Source organism: Folsomia candida, unplaced genomic scaffold (assembly GCF_002217175.1).
Source record: "Folsomia candida strain VU population unplaced genomic scaffold, ASM221717v1 Fcan01_Sc014, whole genome shotgun sequence".
Taxonomy (NCBI): domain Eukaryota; kingdom Metazoa; phylum Arthropoda; class Collembola; order Entomobryomorpha; family Isotomidae; genus Folsomia; species Folsomia candida.
Window position 1 is genome coordinate 3,988,383 of NW_019091206.1, and position 17,637 is coordinate 4,006,019.

Genomic DNA, 17,637 nt, shown 5'->3' on the forward strand with positions numbered 1-17,637 from the left:
GCAATTACTGTCAGCGTCATATTTTCAGTGGGGCTAAAATCAATATGGTTTCTTGCCCGTACGTTGTTGTGTGTTGCTGGTGCTGGGTAAATAAATATGCGATCAGATGTGCAAACCAGCATTCGCCAAGGATATCATCATAATAATCCGTCATCGTTAAAAACTAATGAGTTGGAGATGAAGTTACAGATCCGGAGGAGCTCATAGCCGTCCTTCAGATTTATCGTCAACAAAATCCGTGTAGGTTGTGTTGATTTGCGACCATCAGCACAATGGGAGTCGCTAATTGAGTCAAAATCAGTGCAAGCTGCTAATGAACACCACTCTCTCCACCGGTGGTTCAATAACACTGAGAGACTTTGGCCATTTGGTAACGAGGCACTTGGAAATTACGACAACGACTTTCACCCGCTTTCACTCCCGTCCACGGCACTCCACATTTCCAGTTTAGCACTCCTCACGCCATCCTCCCCACGCTCGTACATACGTGGCGATGAGTTGGACATATGCCGGTCATGCCTCCACATACATCCACACAACGTATTTGTTGTCTATCTGCCCTCACGGTGGTTAGTGCAGCAGACTATGTATGCACATATTCTCCTTGATTGTCTAAAGTAATTAATGGTTATGCTCATAATGCTAATGAGTGTGAAACCACATCACATCCTGCACTGAATCAGCCAACAAGGAGCAGTACGTATGTATGCATTTAGTTTTGTTGTGGTGGGTGTGGGGTTCACCATGCATTCAGCTCATGCCGAGATGCATCATGTATTTCAAACTCTCAGCCTAAGGTTGCTGCCGTCTGGATAATTTTAATCAAGGGTTTCAGTTCTGTTTCATCCCAACTTCTGGGAGGCAAAACTGTGCACACGTGAGATGACACAGTCGCATTAATTTATTTTAAAATACATAAGTAACTCCACACTAATCTGCATCCGTACAACATGCGGATGCAGATTGGATGCAGATTTAACGTGCTAATTACATTTCAAAACATCCATCTTCGCAGGAAATGAAAGGATATGCGATACGATATCTATGTATGCTTCAAACTCATACCTTCCTTAAGCTTATTCCTAAACACAAATATTCATCCAAAACATTCGAATCATAAAACGAGTTGATCTTGCCAAAAGTTTGCGAATCCATCTATTTACTTTATTTTATATGCATACGAGATGAAAGATTTTTTGCTAATCTACATCATCCAATGTGCACAAACTAAGACTGTTCTAGATGTTTCTATTTCTGTCCGCGCATGGGTCAATGAGCAATAACAAGAGTCATAATATCGGAATTGGACCACGAATGGAACTGGGAAGGAAATTTGGTTAATTAATATTGATAAAGTGAAAGCTGACTGAACGCAAGTTTGAAAATTTTGCAAGCTTACGTGTTTAGAATTCTAATAGGACCAATTGAGTGACTACTTTCTTTCTTGTTTGCTATTTGCTATCCAAAAACTATGTGCGTCTTCTGGGTGAAAGTTTGAATTTTCACGGATTTATTTTTGAATAAGGGTGCTTCTCAATTATGAAACCTGATAGTTATTGCGTAGGACATACAAATACACGCCATTGTGCAGTTCGAAACTCTTCCTCTCATGCGGAAATTTGAGAGGCCAATGCGTATAACTAGGAAACAATGAGCAAAGATAACAGCCCACGAAGCAACAATGCAAGTCTTGAGAGTTGTTCTTGTACCCGGAGGTCGTTAACTGAAGGACATGAGGGAGGCTGGGGTTTCGACGGAACAATGGTCATTATATGCCCACCACCACCACCACAGACGTAAATACACTCCAGTAAGTATATGGCTGCTGGTCAGACGAGTTTACAATTACAAATTAGCATAATTGTGCGTCACGATGACGATCGCGATACTGCCCAAACTGTGGCCTCCGACTTGTACAAGAAAATTGTAACAAGGCCTTGTAAACAAGAACGGAGAGCATGCATCATTTTGAAAGCCGTTTCTTTTGTGGACGACTATTTGGGATATGAATAGGAATGGATCGAGCTTCTTAGTGGAGCGAGGGTCGGATGGGCAGAGAATTGTATTATGCCCTCTTTCCTCATTAATCACATTTCTGATTTCTGCCGTTTCAATGCTGAGGACAAAGCTGCATGAAACAGCCAGGATACATTGGCGGAACTCTGGTTGTTTGCCTGTTTTGTTGGTTTTTGGCCACTGCTCAAGATATTGTAGCAGAGGCGCAGTATATCCACGCCTGGTGTTGGTGGCCATACGTATGTGGATACAAGTAGGAGGCTTGGTGTATGTACTATTTGGCGTCGGGATGCGGACATTGCCATGCATAACATGACATAATCCGCGTTCTCGTCCACAATGGAAGGGCGGAATGAATACTGAGGAGCGAGCTAGCGGACTGCTGTCTTGGGGCTGGAGGCATTTCCTTGAACTGACTCTGGAGAATTATAGGAATTACATGGCCAGGGAAATCCCCGCCAAGATTAGTCCACTCCTCCCACGAATTGCTGGGATGAAAAGCCGTCAAGTTAGGGAACAACAACATCTTGAGTCTGCATACACGAGGTCCACTTGCATACCGGGCAGACCTCTCTTCGGAAATGGGATACGCCGCCAGAGCAGCCAATTCATGGCGCACACATGAAGACGAAATGGGATTGAAAAGAAGAATGAGATCAGAATACAATGCGAGAGAGGCCATTGTCTCAGCTAGACTAAGGCACACAAACCAGTCAACAATATAGTCGTGCCGATACAGATCGGCTTTTTTATGGACCTGTATTTTCCTCATTCTTGTCTTCAAAGTTGAAAATTAACTGCCACCACCACCATTTCACCACAACTTATTTGTGGCTCCAAGAAAAATGAGATTTGGAGTTGGACTAAATGTCCAGCTCTCGTTCCGCCTCCTTTTCCTTGTTCTTTTCCAGACTGGGGAAAGTGGCCTAGATTAGAATTACATGGCCAATAAGAACAAGACGAGTTTTCTCCATTACTGCCATTGTATTGCTATTCTATGACTATTGAATTCTGCCCTCTTGTCCTCTTGCCCCTTATTATCTCCGCACAACAATGGCCAGCTGCAGAAACAGCACAAGTGAGAAGGCAAGAAAAACTCCAAGAGAAAGTTGGCCATTGGGCTCCCCACTTCCACTGGCCATGGCTCCACCAACAACGTGCTTCGTTGTAGACCCGTTGATTTCCCAGGAGGCCACCTTCATACCACTCCACGTATGCATGTATCGGAGCCACATTCCCCCTCGTATTAGGTGCACACTCGACGAGACTTTCACCCAAATGGATGCCGGCTAATAGGACGCGCAACGATGAGGAGGAACACCACCGGCCAACTACAGACAGTAGTTCATTTTCGAGTCTCCAGTGTGTGTTCTCATCCCGTACGCTGAGTAAGAATGACCATTTTGACGAAATGCCACTGCACAACAAACAAATCCAATCTCCATGTTGCAGTCCTTCCCACGCGAAATAAGGCCAAACGGAATGGCTTTCACTCTGCGAGACTACAATTATGACGGCAATAAGACTGCTGCCTGAGAGCAAAGTAGGCAAAATGAGGAGGTCCCAGGACACGTACTATTTGAAAATTGCAAACTAACTTCACCTCGGGCAATGATGTATTTAGAAAGTATGCAGAACGAGTGGAGAGGATAAAAGTTGCTGCAGTGGGGAAGGAGGAGGTGGAATCCTGTAATTACTGTCCTTCACGTGGATGCTTACGTAGGACGCAACTTATTTTCACGCGCATAATGTGGAGAGAAAGTCGGGCTGAAATCCAATAAATGAATTTTGGAAGAGTACTTTTCGCATTGATTAGACACAAAACTCGCTCCCGGATTTGTTAACAAGTCAACAATCACTTGAGGCAAGTTTCATTACGGGCAGGAGAAAGTTTAAAGCTCGCAACGTAGCAATTTTGGAGGTAAGAATGTCAGCTAATTTAACTTGTAATTCAATTTGTTCCACTTGCCCTCAACTTTTCCTGCTGCTCCGAATTAAAGAACTAAGTAAACCCTTAATTAAAGAATTAAGCGGGCAGATACGTACCACGGGGTGTTGCAGTTGTGGGTGAGTGTGAGGTATCTCGCGCTACACAAAAGTAAAGCACACTGTACATTTTATTCCCACGAGGCTGCAGGCCATTGACTAAACTTACCCGAGAGCGTAGAGCATTCGGAGGACTGCTAAACTATTCCCAATGGCGTGGCCACCCTCCACGCCAATCAGACTCCCGATCTTCCTGTCCGCGTGGGCCTTCTCCAGTTCTGCAACAATCAAAACATTATTAGTTTAAAAATGGCTCCACTCAATTTTAGGGGAGTTTGGGTTCAGTTCATTATTTTAGTGGTGGAATTGTAGCCGTCGCTGTGCTGTTCGTCTACTAACGAATGGAAACTACGAGGTCCAGATAGCATCACACCAATCTTGAGACAAATATGGAAATGCTATCCAAACGGTTGTGTGTGTATCCACTCTTTAAGGAAAAGTGGGAAAAAATGGAGCCAAAGAGGAGACTTTCTCCCGGCTGGAGAGGTGTGGACACTCGATTTCTCTATCTGTTTCACTCCCCGAGGGAGCTGGTCGGACTGAGTGATCTCTTCCCTCCCTTCTCAAACCCCCAGAGACCTTTTTGTCCCCTCCTTTTGCACCAAACAAGGAAGAAGACAACCAACCGACCTTTGACCTCTGTTCAAAATGCGAGCAATCTCAATACCCCATTGTTACCCACACATAATGCGGAAATTCCTGTGTAGGGATTAATAGCCGTGCTGATCTGATCTTAAGTACGTTGGGGTAACGACCAATGAAGGCAAATGGGACGAAAACCTCTATGAGATTAGGTCTGCATACCCCGGTGTACCCGTAGTATTGACAAGAGCGGTTGAAGACATCTGACTTTCACCCTGGCCCACGCATTTTGTGCCTCGCATTCGTGCCCACTGCGGGCCAGAGGTTGCTGGATGCATGCACAGCAAAAAGATCAACATGGTTGAATGCGAAACTAATGTTTTGCTTGCTCGGATTTGATCTCGGAAGACCTGGAGCAGAATTTGGAAAGTGTGACCCTCGATGCGATTGGTTTATATTTATTCATGCAGTTGTATGTGCTACTCGTCTGCTTCGTGGCCCCAACGGGCTCAGTTTATTTCACATTTCGGGTTCAGAATCTAAAATCCAGATGAGGATCGAGAAACGGACGCACTTTACTTTCACTGCGAACATTGATAGATTGTTATATTTGTACAGAGAATAGAGAATGAGCTCATGAATGTATGGATCACAGGAAAGGACTGTTCACCGTCCGCGTGTCACTTCTCCCACCAGAAATTCAGACAGGTACACGCTCCACGGATAAGGTTCGGCTGAGCAGGCGGAGAATAAAATTGCTTCCAAATGACCAGGTTTGGCCTGGCCGTTCTTTTGAGCGACACGGCCTGTGCAGAGTCCCGGCCGTAGAGAGGGAGCAGTGGTCCAGAGGGGATTCTATTTGCCCTCTCTCTCTCAAGTCTCAATACATCCATTCGATCTTTCTCACATTCACATCAACCGTAGTTTAGCTTATTTCGCCAAATACAAAATACACAACAGCTTGGAAATGCGAGAAGGATCGCTTTTTAAGAGAAAGTCCACACATGCAGTATTTGCACACTGCTGCTGACTCTTTTCTCTCTGGCTCCTCCGAGGACCCACCCTTCTCCGCGTATGCAAGTCCAAATAAATGCCTAACTAGGTATTGACACAGTTATCTGATTTTAGCTCCAGCCACGACTTATGGAACCGTCATATCTGCAAACAATCACTGAACTGACGGATTCTAAAATGAGGATGTATCTGATTTGATTTTTGGTGGGCATGATCGGTGCAGTGGTTGACCGGTGGGGGTCATCTAAAGTGGTAGTGAAATGAGACAAAGCTTTATAATTTGCAGTACAAATGAGGAATTTGGCATGAGGCTGCAGGTGTAAGTTAAGGTTTTACTCGGAAAACTTACAATTTATTTAGCAAGCTGAATATATGAAAATTAATTAAGTTTTCACCATGATACTGGCTTTAGAATTTAAACAGGCCTTAACAGGCCTTGGTCGGGCTATATCAAGTTTTTATTAGTATTTATAGACAACTTTGCAACAGGGCCATCGTATTCTTCCCCAAGTATCAGGTATCAGGTCCCCGCGTGCATAATAAACAAGCGGAAGTGAACTAAAGTTTCCCCCAAAATGCAGCCATTGAGGTACAAAGCAGATTACTTCGTCTTCAACTTGTCCGCACCACAGCGAGGAAAAGCACGGCAAAGTTTTTTTAAGAAAGAGAAAGTTGGGGGAATTTTCAGTTGGGATGCACGTGTCGCGCAAATCTGCAGTTTGTGCATTGTTCCTGAGGAGGAAACGACAGGCCAAAGATGAATTAATTATCAGTTCATTCTCATTCTTAGTTGGTTCGTTAGGAAGAGAGTGAGTTGGCAGTGGCTTCAGCCTCACTGTCGACGGAGGAGAAAGAAAAATGATACTTCAGTGCGGCTCGTCACTGTCAAAAAGTCAAAAAAACTTTTGTGCTTACTCACTGAGCCAAGGGAACATGCCAGAGTGCCCACACCACCACCACCGCCTCCAAGAGCACTCCACACTCTCCAAGAAAGCATGTGGGATGGGACCAGGGAGAGGATGTGTCGACGACAAAATGGTCTGGTGTGTCGCATTCAGAGAAAGCGTCGTGGGCTTCTCTTTGTTATGCAACGTCGTGTTCCCACAGTGTATGGAGGAAGGCCACATTCTTATTAATCTCGCCCTGCCTGCTGGCGTTGGTTGCGGGAGTGAGTGACAAATCGCATCCCATGTGCACCACTACTACCGTGGATCACATTTTGGGTGATGCGTTTCTTGAAAAGAAAATCGCACGGCATCATTTATGAATGCAACGAGATAAGGTTTGAGCAGAGTGGAGACTTCTCTTCATGCAGCCCTTTCTCACTGCGAGACGACAGTTTGGGTGGCTCATCTCCCAGATTTTTCATGTCAACTGTCACAATCTACATTAAACTTAACCAACTTATTTTCACTAACTTTCACCACTTGACTTCAATCTTGACGAGTCGGGGTATAAACTCGCTGGTGGGATCCACGACTTTATGGGACGGAGGAAAAAACTTTTGCTGCCAACACAAGGCCAGGATTCACTCTCTCACTTTTCTGATATTCCTGCATTTGACATGATTATTCATTCAATCAAACGTCAATTGTTTGATGCAGTGCGGCTCTATGGGTATGTAATGGCTCTGAATATAAAGGGTGAAAACCCATCAAAAATGTGGCATGTCACATAAAGTCACACATAAATAAAGCAAATTTGGGCTCAAGTTTAGCAGTGGAATAACATTTCTGCTAACAAGTTAGGCAAAACCAAATTCGACTTGCAAATCGGATTTTCGTCGACACTTTCATCTCACGATTACGTCGGGCGGAGGAGAGAGAGGCCTTTGCTGCGTCCTCCTCTCTCAGCATTTTCACAATCGGGGCTTATGCATGATTTAACCACCTCGACTTCCAAGGTCCAGCAGCTCAACAGCATTGTCTGCGCCCGAAGCAGTGGCTGTCAGACGGAGGTAAAAGATTATATGGAGCTGACGTAGCTTAAGATAAGAGAATTCGGGACCTAATGCAATAATATTTGTTTAAATATGCAGATTCCCCTCCATCCCAATATTCTGCTGCAGAATTTCCCGTATGGGCTCAATCCCATTAAAATTCTTCGAGTGGACTACCCGGGTAAAGTTTACAGAACGGGAGTCTGTCCACCAGACCCACTCCTCACCTACACACTGCATAGCCTCACCAAATTCAGCCCAGATTTCTGCCCTTTTGACGGGAACGTGTTGCAAAGCAGGCTTCAGAAGAGGTGACTAACTGCCCGAATTTTCAAGGAGGAAAAGAAGAAACCGGGGAAAGCACTCCTACTGTCTCACAACCACCGTAAAAACCTGACAAATCCGTCCCTGTCTCTGCATCGTCACAAAATCTGGGTTAATAAATACTTACATAATGTGCTGCACTGCACGCAAGTACTCTCCGCCAAAGTGCGGCTTAAAGTTTAGACCCGAAAGCCTTCTCTTGTCCCGTGAACATCCAAATGAACATAAACTGCTCGGAAAGTTCGCAACTTTTAAGGGTCTCGCCTTCAATAAATCTATTTACTCGGTCATTGTAGCGCAATCAGCACCCGTGTGACCTCCGCCAAGTTTAAACCACAAAGTTTTTTTTACCACGTTGACAAATCGACGAGCAACTTGGCTGCCAGGGTGCGAATGAATACGAGGGATTAAACTAATTAGAAGGAACATGGGCTCAAGGAATGCAAGCGACGTGGTCATACCTTCCGATGTAACGACGAGGCTGAGGTAGAGCGGATACTTTTCCACGAGTCGTCTCACCACGTCGATTTGCTCCACCGTGATTTGGACTGCATCGAGGTGCTGACTCTGGCAAGGCGAATATACGGACCACAGCTAAAAAGTAATGGGGACAAAATGCAATCAGTGATACAATTGGATCCTTTTTGGTCACGAGCTTCCTTTCGTAGGCATTTTTTTATTTGCAGCTATGCAGTCTTCACCAAACTGCAGGGGAAAGTATGTACCTGAGCACCGACGCCTCCCTCTCTCAGTCTGATGAGGTCCTGCAAAAGAAAGTTCATACACGGCAGTTAGTGCAAGCGCAGGAAATTATTTTAGCAGCCATGTACGAGTGAGAAATGGATGAACTGGATTTATGAGTAGCAAGGGTGTGAGGAGGCTTACCGTGTGTGACCATTGGCTCCCCTTGAAAGGTTCGTGCTGCCAAAAACAAGGAATTACAATAGTTTGAGTCAGTGGAGGGAAAGGGAGAGAGCGGCGGAGAAGGAAACAATTACTCCGCCAGAGTCAAGTTGTTATCAAAACAATTAAAGTTGCCAGTAACTCACCAGTCTTAGGTCGGAGTCAAAACTAAGTTCGCTTATCTGGTTACGAAGATACATCCTGAGGTTCCACATTAAGTCGTTGTGCCTGCGACATAGAATAAGTGGTCGTCATGTGAGTGAGTCTCTCCAGATAAGGACAAGGACAAAGGGACAGAAACACTTTCCACCATTTCCTCCTCCGTCTCAGGAGGGGAGGTTGTGTCCTATCAACTCCCGGATCTCGATGCCCTTTGGATATGTTGTAGTGTCCCAGGAATGAGCAAGAACCCTGAAGTGGTTTAATGCCATGGCCACATTTGCGCCCGCCACACCCACTCAAAGGTGCCCTAAAATCGCTTTCACTCTAGCTTTCACCCATTCAAAGCCACGCCAAAAATCCAATTTTACTCGGATTTTGAAATTTCTTTGACCATTATACTCCCAGATAGTTGTTCTCTTATATGCAATATCAAACTCAACTTTTTTGATAATTATTTGGCAGAAATAATTTGCTTTGTTAAAATTCTGAATGAGCATTGTTGTAGTAATCAACAAAGCAAATTATTTCTGCCAAATAATTATCAAAAAAGTTGAGTTTGATGTTGCATATAAGAGAACAACTATCTGGGAGTATAATGGTCAAAGAAATTTCAAAATCCGAGTAAAATTGGATTTTTGGCGTGGCTTTGAACGGGTGAAAGCTAGAGTGAAAGCGATTTTAGGGCACCTTTGAGTGGGTGTGGCGGGCGCAAATGTGGCCATGGCATTAAACCACTTCAGGGTTCTTGCTCATTCCTGGGACACTACAACATATCCAAAGGGCATGGAGATCCGGGAGTTGATAGGACACAACCTCCCCTCCTCAGTCCCACTATATAAATTGCAAGGGGGATATACGCATGTAGCACATATCTTGTGCCTCCACTTTCTCCACTTTCTCCTCGCCCGGCCAAGAATCCGAGTGTGGGGCGGGTGAAGGAGCGCAATGAAGTGAGACGAGCACGCCGCAGAATTAATGAAGAGAGAGACACCCTTTTTAAACGTGTATAATTAAAATTCTGGATGCGAAAGTACATCTTTTTAATGCAAATGAGGGAAATAAGTCCCATTCCTGAGTTCTCCCCTTGTATTGACGGCCAGTGGGGACGTGAAGGTGAAGCTGAAAGGCGGAGAAAGTGGAGCATGGCGACTTTCACAAGTGTCGCAAATTAATAGTTTGGACGCACCGCTGGGTTAATGGACAAGTTGCAATTCAACGAGACACGTGAGAGAGAGAGGAAACTTGTCATAGCTGAATTTCCCCTCCGTTATTTCTTTGACAAACATTCTTAATTCTCAACTACGCCACTTTCCACGCGTTTGGTTATTATGCTGTCAAATATGCAGGGCAAGGAACAGCACGAGAAATGCGTGACAAATGCGTGTGTAGCTTTCCTTCGCACATTAAGACTATTAATTTGCGTGTGTTGGAGTGGGTGCCGTCAAGGAATGCCTTTCTCTTCTCAACGTCCCGAGGAGTTTGGTTGTGAGAAGAGGAAGAGTTGCCTAAACTCCGAATCGGATCTTGCAATCCGCAAGACATGATTTATGGATGCTTCGTCAACAGTTCTGCAAGAGGAGCGTTTTCCTTGCGAGTGGTGGTGGTGGTGGTTGGTAGTTGGTGGTTTAATGTGATTACAGGGAGGTTGTTGGTTGTGGTTGTCTTATCAGTGTTGTCTCAATGCCTCAATGACTCCCGGAATCCGGTTGACAAAGGACTGTTGCCGAGGCCAGAAATCCTTTTAATTGATTTACAGTTCTCTCCACCACCCTCGTGACCAGAGCCAACTTGGGGCGTGCGACCACCGCATCCAGCCAGGTCTTCCTCGTGGTGGGTGGAATTCTATCCCTCTCCTTCTTCTTCTCATGCTGGTGGTCGCTGAAACATGAGGCTGGAGTGCAAAGTGGCGACAACCAAGTCGTGGGGAATTCCCTCGTCACGCCAACATGAATGGATGGATGGCTCGCATTGTGTGTCTCTTTCTTAGGTGACGGCGATGCTGATGACACTGTGGCTTCCAGGAAGAGGAGGAGGAGGAACTGGAAAATTGGATTGTTGACTCTTCAACCCGACTCTCCGCGGGATGAGAATGCAAGTCAAGTGTGTTTGTAGAAACTGGTGGTTGGCTGATATGCTTTGGGCCTTCGTGAACCAAGAATAAACAAAGGCCAATCTTTTAACTGATCTCTGCCTGCACTCGTATTTATTATGAACGCTTCACTTGTCTCCTCCTCGTCCGAGCGGCTTTGAAAGGAGGATGGATTTCTGCTCGTACATTATCCTTCAATCGCCCCCTGCAGGACGGAGCAGAGTAAGTGAGTAATAATAGATTTTACTCTTATTGGTCATATATCACCAAAGATGCTCTCGGATTCTCAGGCGCTGTGTGTTTGGAGGAGAAAGTTAAATCACTTTGCCGGTGATTCTGAAAGCATTTCTCTGTTCGGGAAAGTTAATAAATCCGACTTATTGTTCTCATCTCGGACAACAATGGATCGAGCTGGATGTTTAATGTTCTGATATTGATAAGCCAGCCAGGGGTGGGCGGCTGGTTCACTTTGCAGATGGATCAAGCCAGACTGCAGGTGTCATTAGGTTGAAGAAATGCTTTCACCTCGTCCCCAGTAAGTATATTCGTGGTTAGTTGACTGGTCCATAATATTGGGTCGTTCGACTATTGCCCATTAATCAAGCTGCACCTCGAATCCTGGCACCTCATTTTGCATTCGTGTTAAAATGTAGATTTATGTCTGATACAAACAACATCAATTTCGATGCCTGCCCGGAGAGTATCAGCTCCTCCGCAACGAATGGGAGCTCCTGGTCGGTGTGGAATGTCTCCTCCCACCTCCTTTCGCTCGCCCCATTTCCCGAAAGAGTACCCAAGGGCTAAATATTCCAACAACTAACCTCCGTTAAGAGTAGATTCAGAAGAAATTATGGCAACATTACGAGCAGGAGAAGAAAACCTATTTCCTCGGAGCAAAGGTCCAATCCGATCTCAGAGACCAGGAGCATTTCTTCCAACTTGCTCAACTTTGCCAAGGAGAGCTCCAATTTCAACATCTCATCGTATTTCCTCTCTCTCGACTTTCACTCCACGCCGCCTGCAGATTGCTCACCTTGTGTAGACCTCCCATTACTGCTCCCTCCTAAGAAGAAGAAGTGGTGTGGGTCTGCATAATACGGTGGTCCGGAGGAAAAGTCCTCGCGTAGTAATAAGGCCAAGGAGTATCATTCTCTGGACCTGCTCAAAACTTTGGAGGGAGGAGGAGGAGAAGGGATGGAATTCATTTCTTTGTTCTTTTTAATAGAGATTGTTCCCTCCGCCGCTTTCACGATACTTTATTTGCCATTCAACGCAAACAACAAACAAGTCGACAGGCAGACACTGGGTGTACATACACTTTCCCCGTTTGGATACTCACTTACTTGGCTGCACGGATCACAACTTTTGCTTTGCAAGAAGAAGAAATCCAACTCACTCTACAACGAGATAAGTTGGTTAACTTTGCAAAGTGGAAGAAATCTGGATCAACATTGTCAAGTTCCACCAGGCACGCAAGGAGGAAGCAAGAACAGGAAAAGTTGGGAATCCGCCTCCACAAATTTGTGATCTCCTCCCGTGCCCCCGTATTTATATCCGTCTCTGCTGGTCCATAGTCGTGATTACAAAGGAATTCTGCTGGTAACCCACCCACCGCCGCCGCCGCCACCACCACCAAAAGTGTCAAATCAAACAAACGGAATGCAAAAAATGAGACAGAAGACCGAGTTTCTTTCTGGTCCACCTCCACGCTCACGAAGGGGAGGCCGAGATATATTATGCGCATTATGATGATGATGATGATGTTCCCACAGTCGCAGCAGCTTTATTTCCTGCTCATCCCCACTGATTGAAATGAGAATGGGTGGATCTTTTATCCAATTTGATCACGTCCATGGCCCAAGTCGATCCCAAGCCTGCGAAAATGTCTGTGACGGGACTTGATCGCGAAAGAAAGCGAAAGTATCACTAAACTTGACAAGTTTTGGAACACGGAGTTGGCCAAGGCTGGCACTTGTAGTCGGCGTTGTTGGGTGGGAGCAGGAGCTCGTGGTACGACCATGGCGGCGGTAGTTTGTTCTCCCATTATAATGGAGAATGGAATCGATTATTCCTTCTTCGATGGGCGATGTCGAATCTCGAATGTCGACTCAAATGTTTCAATGCTCCACTGCTCAAAAGGACGGTGAGCTTAGTGATCCGAGAACATTTTCGTCCTTCAGCTCCTCAACATCAACACCAGATTACTTTCTTCCTCTCCTCCCAGTTTCCAGATGCCGGCCTAACCGCCGCCCGTCCCTCCCTGGGCCCCACTCCTTCTCCGCATAATCATAATAATAATAAAACAAGACTTCGCCAGGAGGAGGAAATTTCAGCTGGAACAAAAAGCAATACTTCCCATCCACCCGCGTCCTCGTCGTCCCTGCTTTCACTCTGATTTGTATGGACAAACATTCCCATTTTTTATTGGGACGACGTTCTAATCTGCTGAGTCAACAATAGTCAACTTTCAATTTGGTGGATCCACGCAACAGACAAACGGAATACATTGCAAAGTTGATTAGTCAAATAAATACCGCTGTTGCATCCCAAAGTAATGGAGATGGGATTGACTGCTTGTTTCAGGCCTGTTTTCATGGGACGACGACTGTGTGTATCTCCACTTTGTAATACATTTTAGGTCGGATCCTTACCCAATCCTTATCCTTTTTCGCTCTCTCCGGTAACAAAGTCGAAAACTTTGTGACAATTCGCTCCATAAAAATCAGGGCGGCGGCGGTGGATTTCGAGGAGGATAATTTTTTTACCAGGAATTGAATGTCAACGCGAGAGACGCCAAGCCCAGGCTGACGAACTGTGTCAAATCTTGCGGAAAAGTGAGAGCGAGAGGCGAACGTATGGCCACTTTGGGCGAAGCATACTTTCTCCACGTATGAAATTTCTCGAGTATTTTCCCAAATCGTCAAATCGTACACTCCACTCAGTCTGGTCTTCGACAGCAAATAAGATCCACTCCGTGTAATCAAGAGTACTCCATTTCCAGTCAAAAGCTAATATTTTAGGACCAAATGTACACGATCCGCATGGGTTTCGTGAGTTGGGATGGATGAAGGAATTCGCTCGACGACGGATCAGAGAGTGCTGCCCATTAATATTATTTCCCTCCCATTTATTGCCTCACTTTCTCCTCTCGCCTTCTCCAGCCGAACGGGAAGCATCCTCAATCAGGAGGAATCATGATACAACATTTATTGTACCAGTTTACAGCCATGATCGCCAAGTCAAACACAATCTTGTCCTGACATGACGCCATTAATTCTCAAACGAATACGTTTTTTTGTTAGCTTGCAATTTTTAAAAATATTTGCAGTGAAAATGTTGACGAATTATTTGTGGGGTGACATTATAATATTCGACTTTTTTTGTAAAAGATGGAACAAGTGGGAAACACGTATTATTTTTTATGTCAAGGTTTTCGCCTGGTTTTTGCGAAGCCGGAGCAACGGCCGCATACATACGTGCTTCACGTCTGTGGACGAGATCGGATGTCCTTACTGCCAAGCTGGCAGTGTCGTTGCGCGCGGGTCTTGATGGAAACCGGAGGAGGACCGGAAATCAGGGAATGTAATCTAACCAAGTGAAAGTTCTGTACTCACCCGTCGATGAGTGGAACTTCTGAGAGCAATTTGCGAACAATGTCGTGTCTGAAACCGCCCGGCTGCTGACTTCGCATCTCCAAGGCTATAGGGACCCCGATGGCAAGACACAGTGCGGCTCCGATGATCACCACTCCGCTGAAAATGGTCAAAAGTGTAGCACTTCCACCTTCCAACACAAGACTTACCCATCCAGCTTCTCATTTAATACCACACACGCTCACACAGACAAAAACACGGCTCGTACAAAATCAATTAGTCGTCCCACCAGAAAGGTTTCATGAAATGGTGGGCTGTGTAATTGAAATAAGAGAAAGTTGGCGGCTCAATTAGGTTGGGCTGTGTCGGGTGAATGCAGAGCTGGGTGAAACCAATTGCCAAAAATCTGCTCTTCCTATGGGCGAGTACATAAGTGAAGGCCACTTTGTGTGGATCTGATCAGTCTGACCCGAGGAGGAGGAGGAGGGCCGCGTGGAAGAGAAATAAAAGGAATCGGAGAACATGCCACAAAAAGACAGATTTCAGGTTTCGTTGCTTTCACTTCCGACAAGTCTTGTGCTGCGTTGGATGCGTGTGCTCCACTTACGCCGCAGAACAGATCCACTCCTTCTTTCCTCTCCTGAATTTTAGATGGTCACACAAAACAACATTCGTGCCATGGTCTGACTGCCTGTCTGACACACACAGGGCCTGCTGCTCCTCGTTCTTGTCGGGAATAGGAGTGCATCGCATTCTCCTCAGACTTACTTCTCTGAGGAAGTGAGCGATAGGGGAAACGGAGCTAGGTTGCTGCTACACATTTGCAGGAAACATTTCCTCTCTGGGCTCCAGCCACGTTGTTTTTGAGGAGAAAGTGCGGGGAGCGAGAAGTTGGTGGCTTCTCGTCCGAGCCAAGTATTAATGAGACGATATATGACTCAACTAAATGGGTTAGTCGAGCCGCCTGTGTGAGCCGAAGGTATTAGAGGAGGAAGAAGAAGGGCATGCGGTGGTGGTGGTGGCAGGATGTGGGGTTGCATTCCGAGGAGAAAGGAGGGGAAAGTGGGGAAGAGGAATGTTGACTTTGACTTACCACACGAGACAGAGCTGGCGGATATCCAGTTCAACTCCTGCAACAAAACCATTCCCACGATCAGCACTGCGAACTTTTATAGGCTACACCAGAACACAACTAATTCTAGCTGGGCAACAGATTGCTCTTGTTATGGTGACACTCTCGTCTGCGGAGGCAAGAAAGCGGACAAAGGGCGCATCCACATCGCATCACCACGCTGAAAACGGGTCTTAATTAAACTCCAGACCAACTCCTTGACCCAGGCAGAAGCACCATGTGGGCACAAAGCAAGCAAAATGACTACGTCTCGAGTGAATGCGCCACAGAGTTTGGGACTGGCTGGCTGTATCCATTATTGATTCCGACCCAGTGAGAGTCGAAGAAGAAGAAGAAGGAAACACAATCACAAAAACACACACACGCAAACAGGCCAAAAAATCAAGCAAGCAGCTAATCTCATTGAAGAACCTTTTGTGATGATAACTGCTGCTGCACGGGGACTCTTGTTTGTTCCAGATACACATTAGACACATATTGCTCAGACGTTTGCCAAACTCTCCTTTTTTCCCCGAAAAATCCTAATTAAACTAGGCTACAGATGTATTTCAGAAGTGAAAGTTTTTGTGTACCCAGTCTTGTTATCTGTTGCATTGGAAAGAAATAAGTGGGCCACGTTGGATTTCATTTTAAAAAGATATTAATTTTCCTAGAAATCTCATTTCACTTCACTCATAAAACTTAGTTGCCACTTTTCTCTCTCAAGGATGAGCTTCATCAAGGCGTGTGCATTGTATTGGCGGCCTTATGGCATGGATGATGATCGAGTGAATAGTTTCGACGAGGCGGAATTGTACATTAGCTGCCAAACCTTTTTCCAATCCAATGTTCCGCTCTAAATAAGACATTGAATAAAAAGTTGGCAAGTGGAATGCTTCGTTAAGTTTCCGAGTGGTGCAAGTTTTAAATCGATGATGCGTTAGGAAGCATCTTTGGAATAATGGAATGTTTGCGAGACAGTAGGAACACTAAACTGATTGACAGAAAATTCTGTTAAGCTCAACCTCACATGAACAGCAATCGCGTTCCAGGATGAATTAATGCATTCATTTCTGTACCCTCCAGAGCGGGTGTTGCAAATATGAAACGCTGAAATTTATATTGAACACGGATTCAGAGGGAAAATATCATATTAAGTACTTGTTCTTAATATGATTTTGAATCACTATTTGCAATCGAGTCAAAGAAAGCAGTGAGTGATATGGATCAGTTGGCTTTGGTCTCTCGATTGTATTTCCAGTGTGCGAAAATGTGTTATCGGATCAGATCCATCTCCCTCGCTCATTCCTGTTCTCCCACTTTCACTCGTCTCAAGCTGGTCTGAGGATTACGGATCAAATGCAATAATATCCTCCGCAGAAAGTGACAGGCTACATGTGTCAAACTCTCCTCGTGGCCAGGCAGTAACACGTAGCTCCTATCGAGCTGGAAATCTCGAGGCTTCTCGTCCTCCGCCCGTATGTGAGGAGCTTACTCATCCAGGAGGAACGTGTCGGTTTGGAACGAATCTCCTTCTGCCCCTCCTGATTGAATTTGGCCAATCAAAAAATGTGTTGTTGGTGAAGAGAAAACAACTGTAGTGACACTTTTCTTTCTAAGCTCCCCTCGTAATTAATACTCGTCCCGTTATTAGACAGACCGACTGGTTCGCGAGTACTTTATTGTCCAGAAAGTAGAGCAGGACCCAGTTCAATAAGAAATGCGGATAAGTTGCTGTTGTTCGAATGACACCCATAAATCTTGCTTTGCCGTCGTTCCACACTGTTTGGGTCTTTTGTAGTAAAAATTCATACGGTTGTATTGAGCAAGTTGGAGAGAACATGTTGAATTTTAAGTT

The 17,637-nt window shown here is 45.3% G+C and overlaps 1 protein-coding gene across 2 annotated transcripts in view; it reads right to left on the reverse strand.

Moving 5' to 3' along the window:
• LOC110855851 overlaps positions 1-17,637 on the reverse strand; it is a 47,063-nt gene that overhangs the window by 7,925 nt on the left and 21,501 nt on the right. For both annotated transcript variants that reach the window (XM_035856663.1, XM_022104243.2), the window contains exons 4-11: positions 15,762-15,798; positions 14,690-14,827; positions 8,971-9,052; positions 8,807-8,842; positions 8,647-8,685; positions 8,383-8,515; positions 4,172-4,280; positions 4,063-4,104 (exon numbers count right to left, since the gene is read on the reverse strand). In XM_035856663.1, the coding sequence (XP_035712556.1) occupies positions 4,063-4,104; positions 4,172-4,280; positions 8,383-8,515; positions 8,647-8,685; positions 8,807-8,842; positions 8,971-9,052; positions 14,690-14,827; positions 15,762-15,798 (616 nt within the window). The remainder of the gene's footprint in view (positions 1-4,062; positions 4,105-4,171; positions 4,281-8,382; positions 8,516-8,646; positions 8,686-8,806; positions 8,843-8,970; positions 9,053-14,689; positions 14,828-15,761; positions 15,799-17,637) is intronic.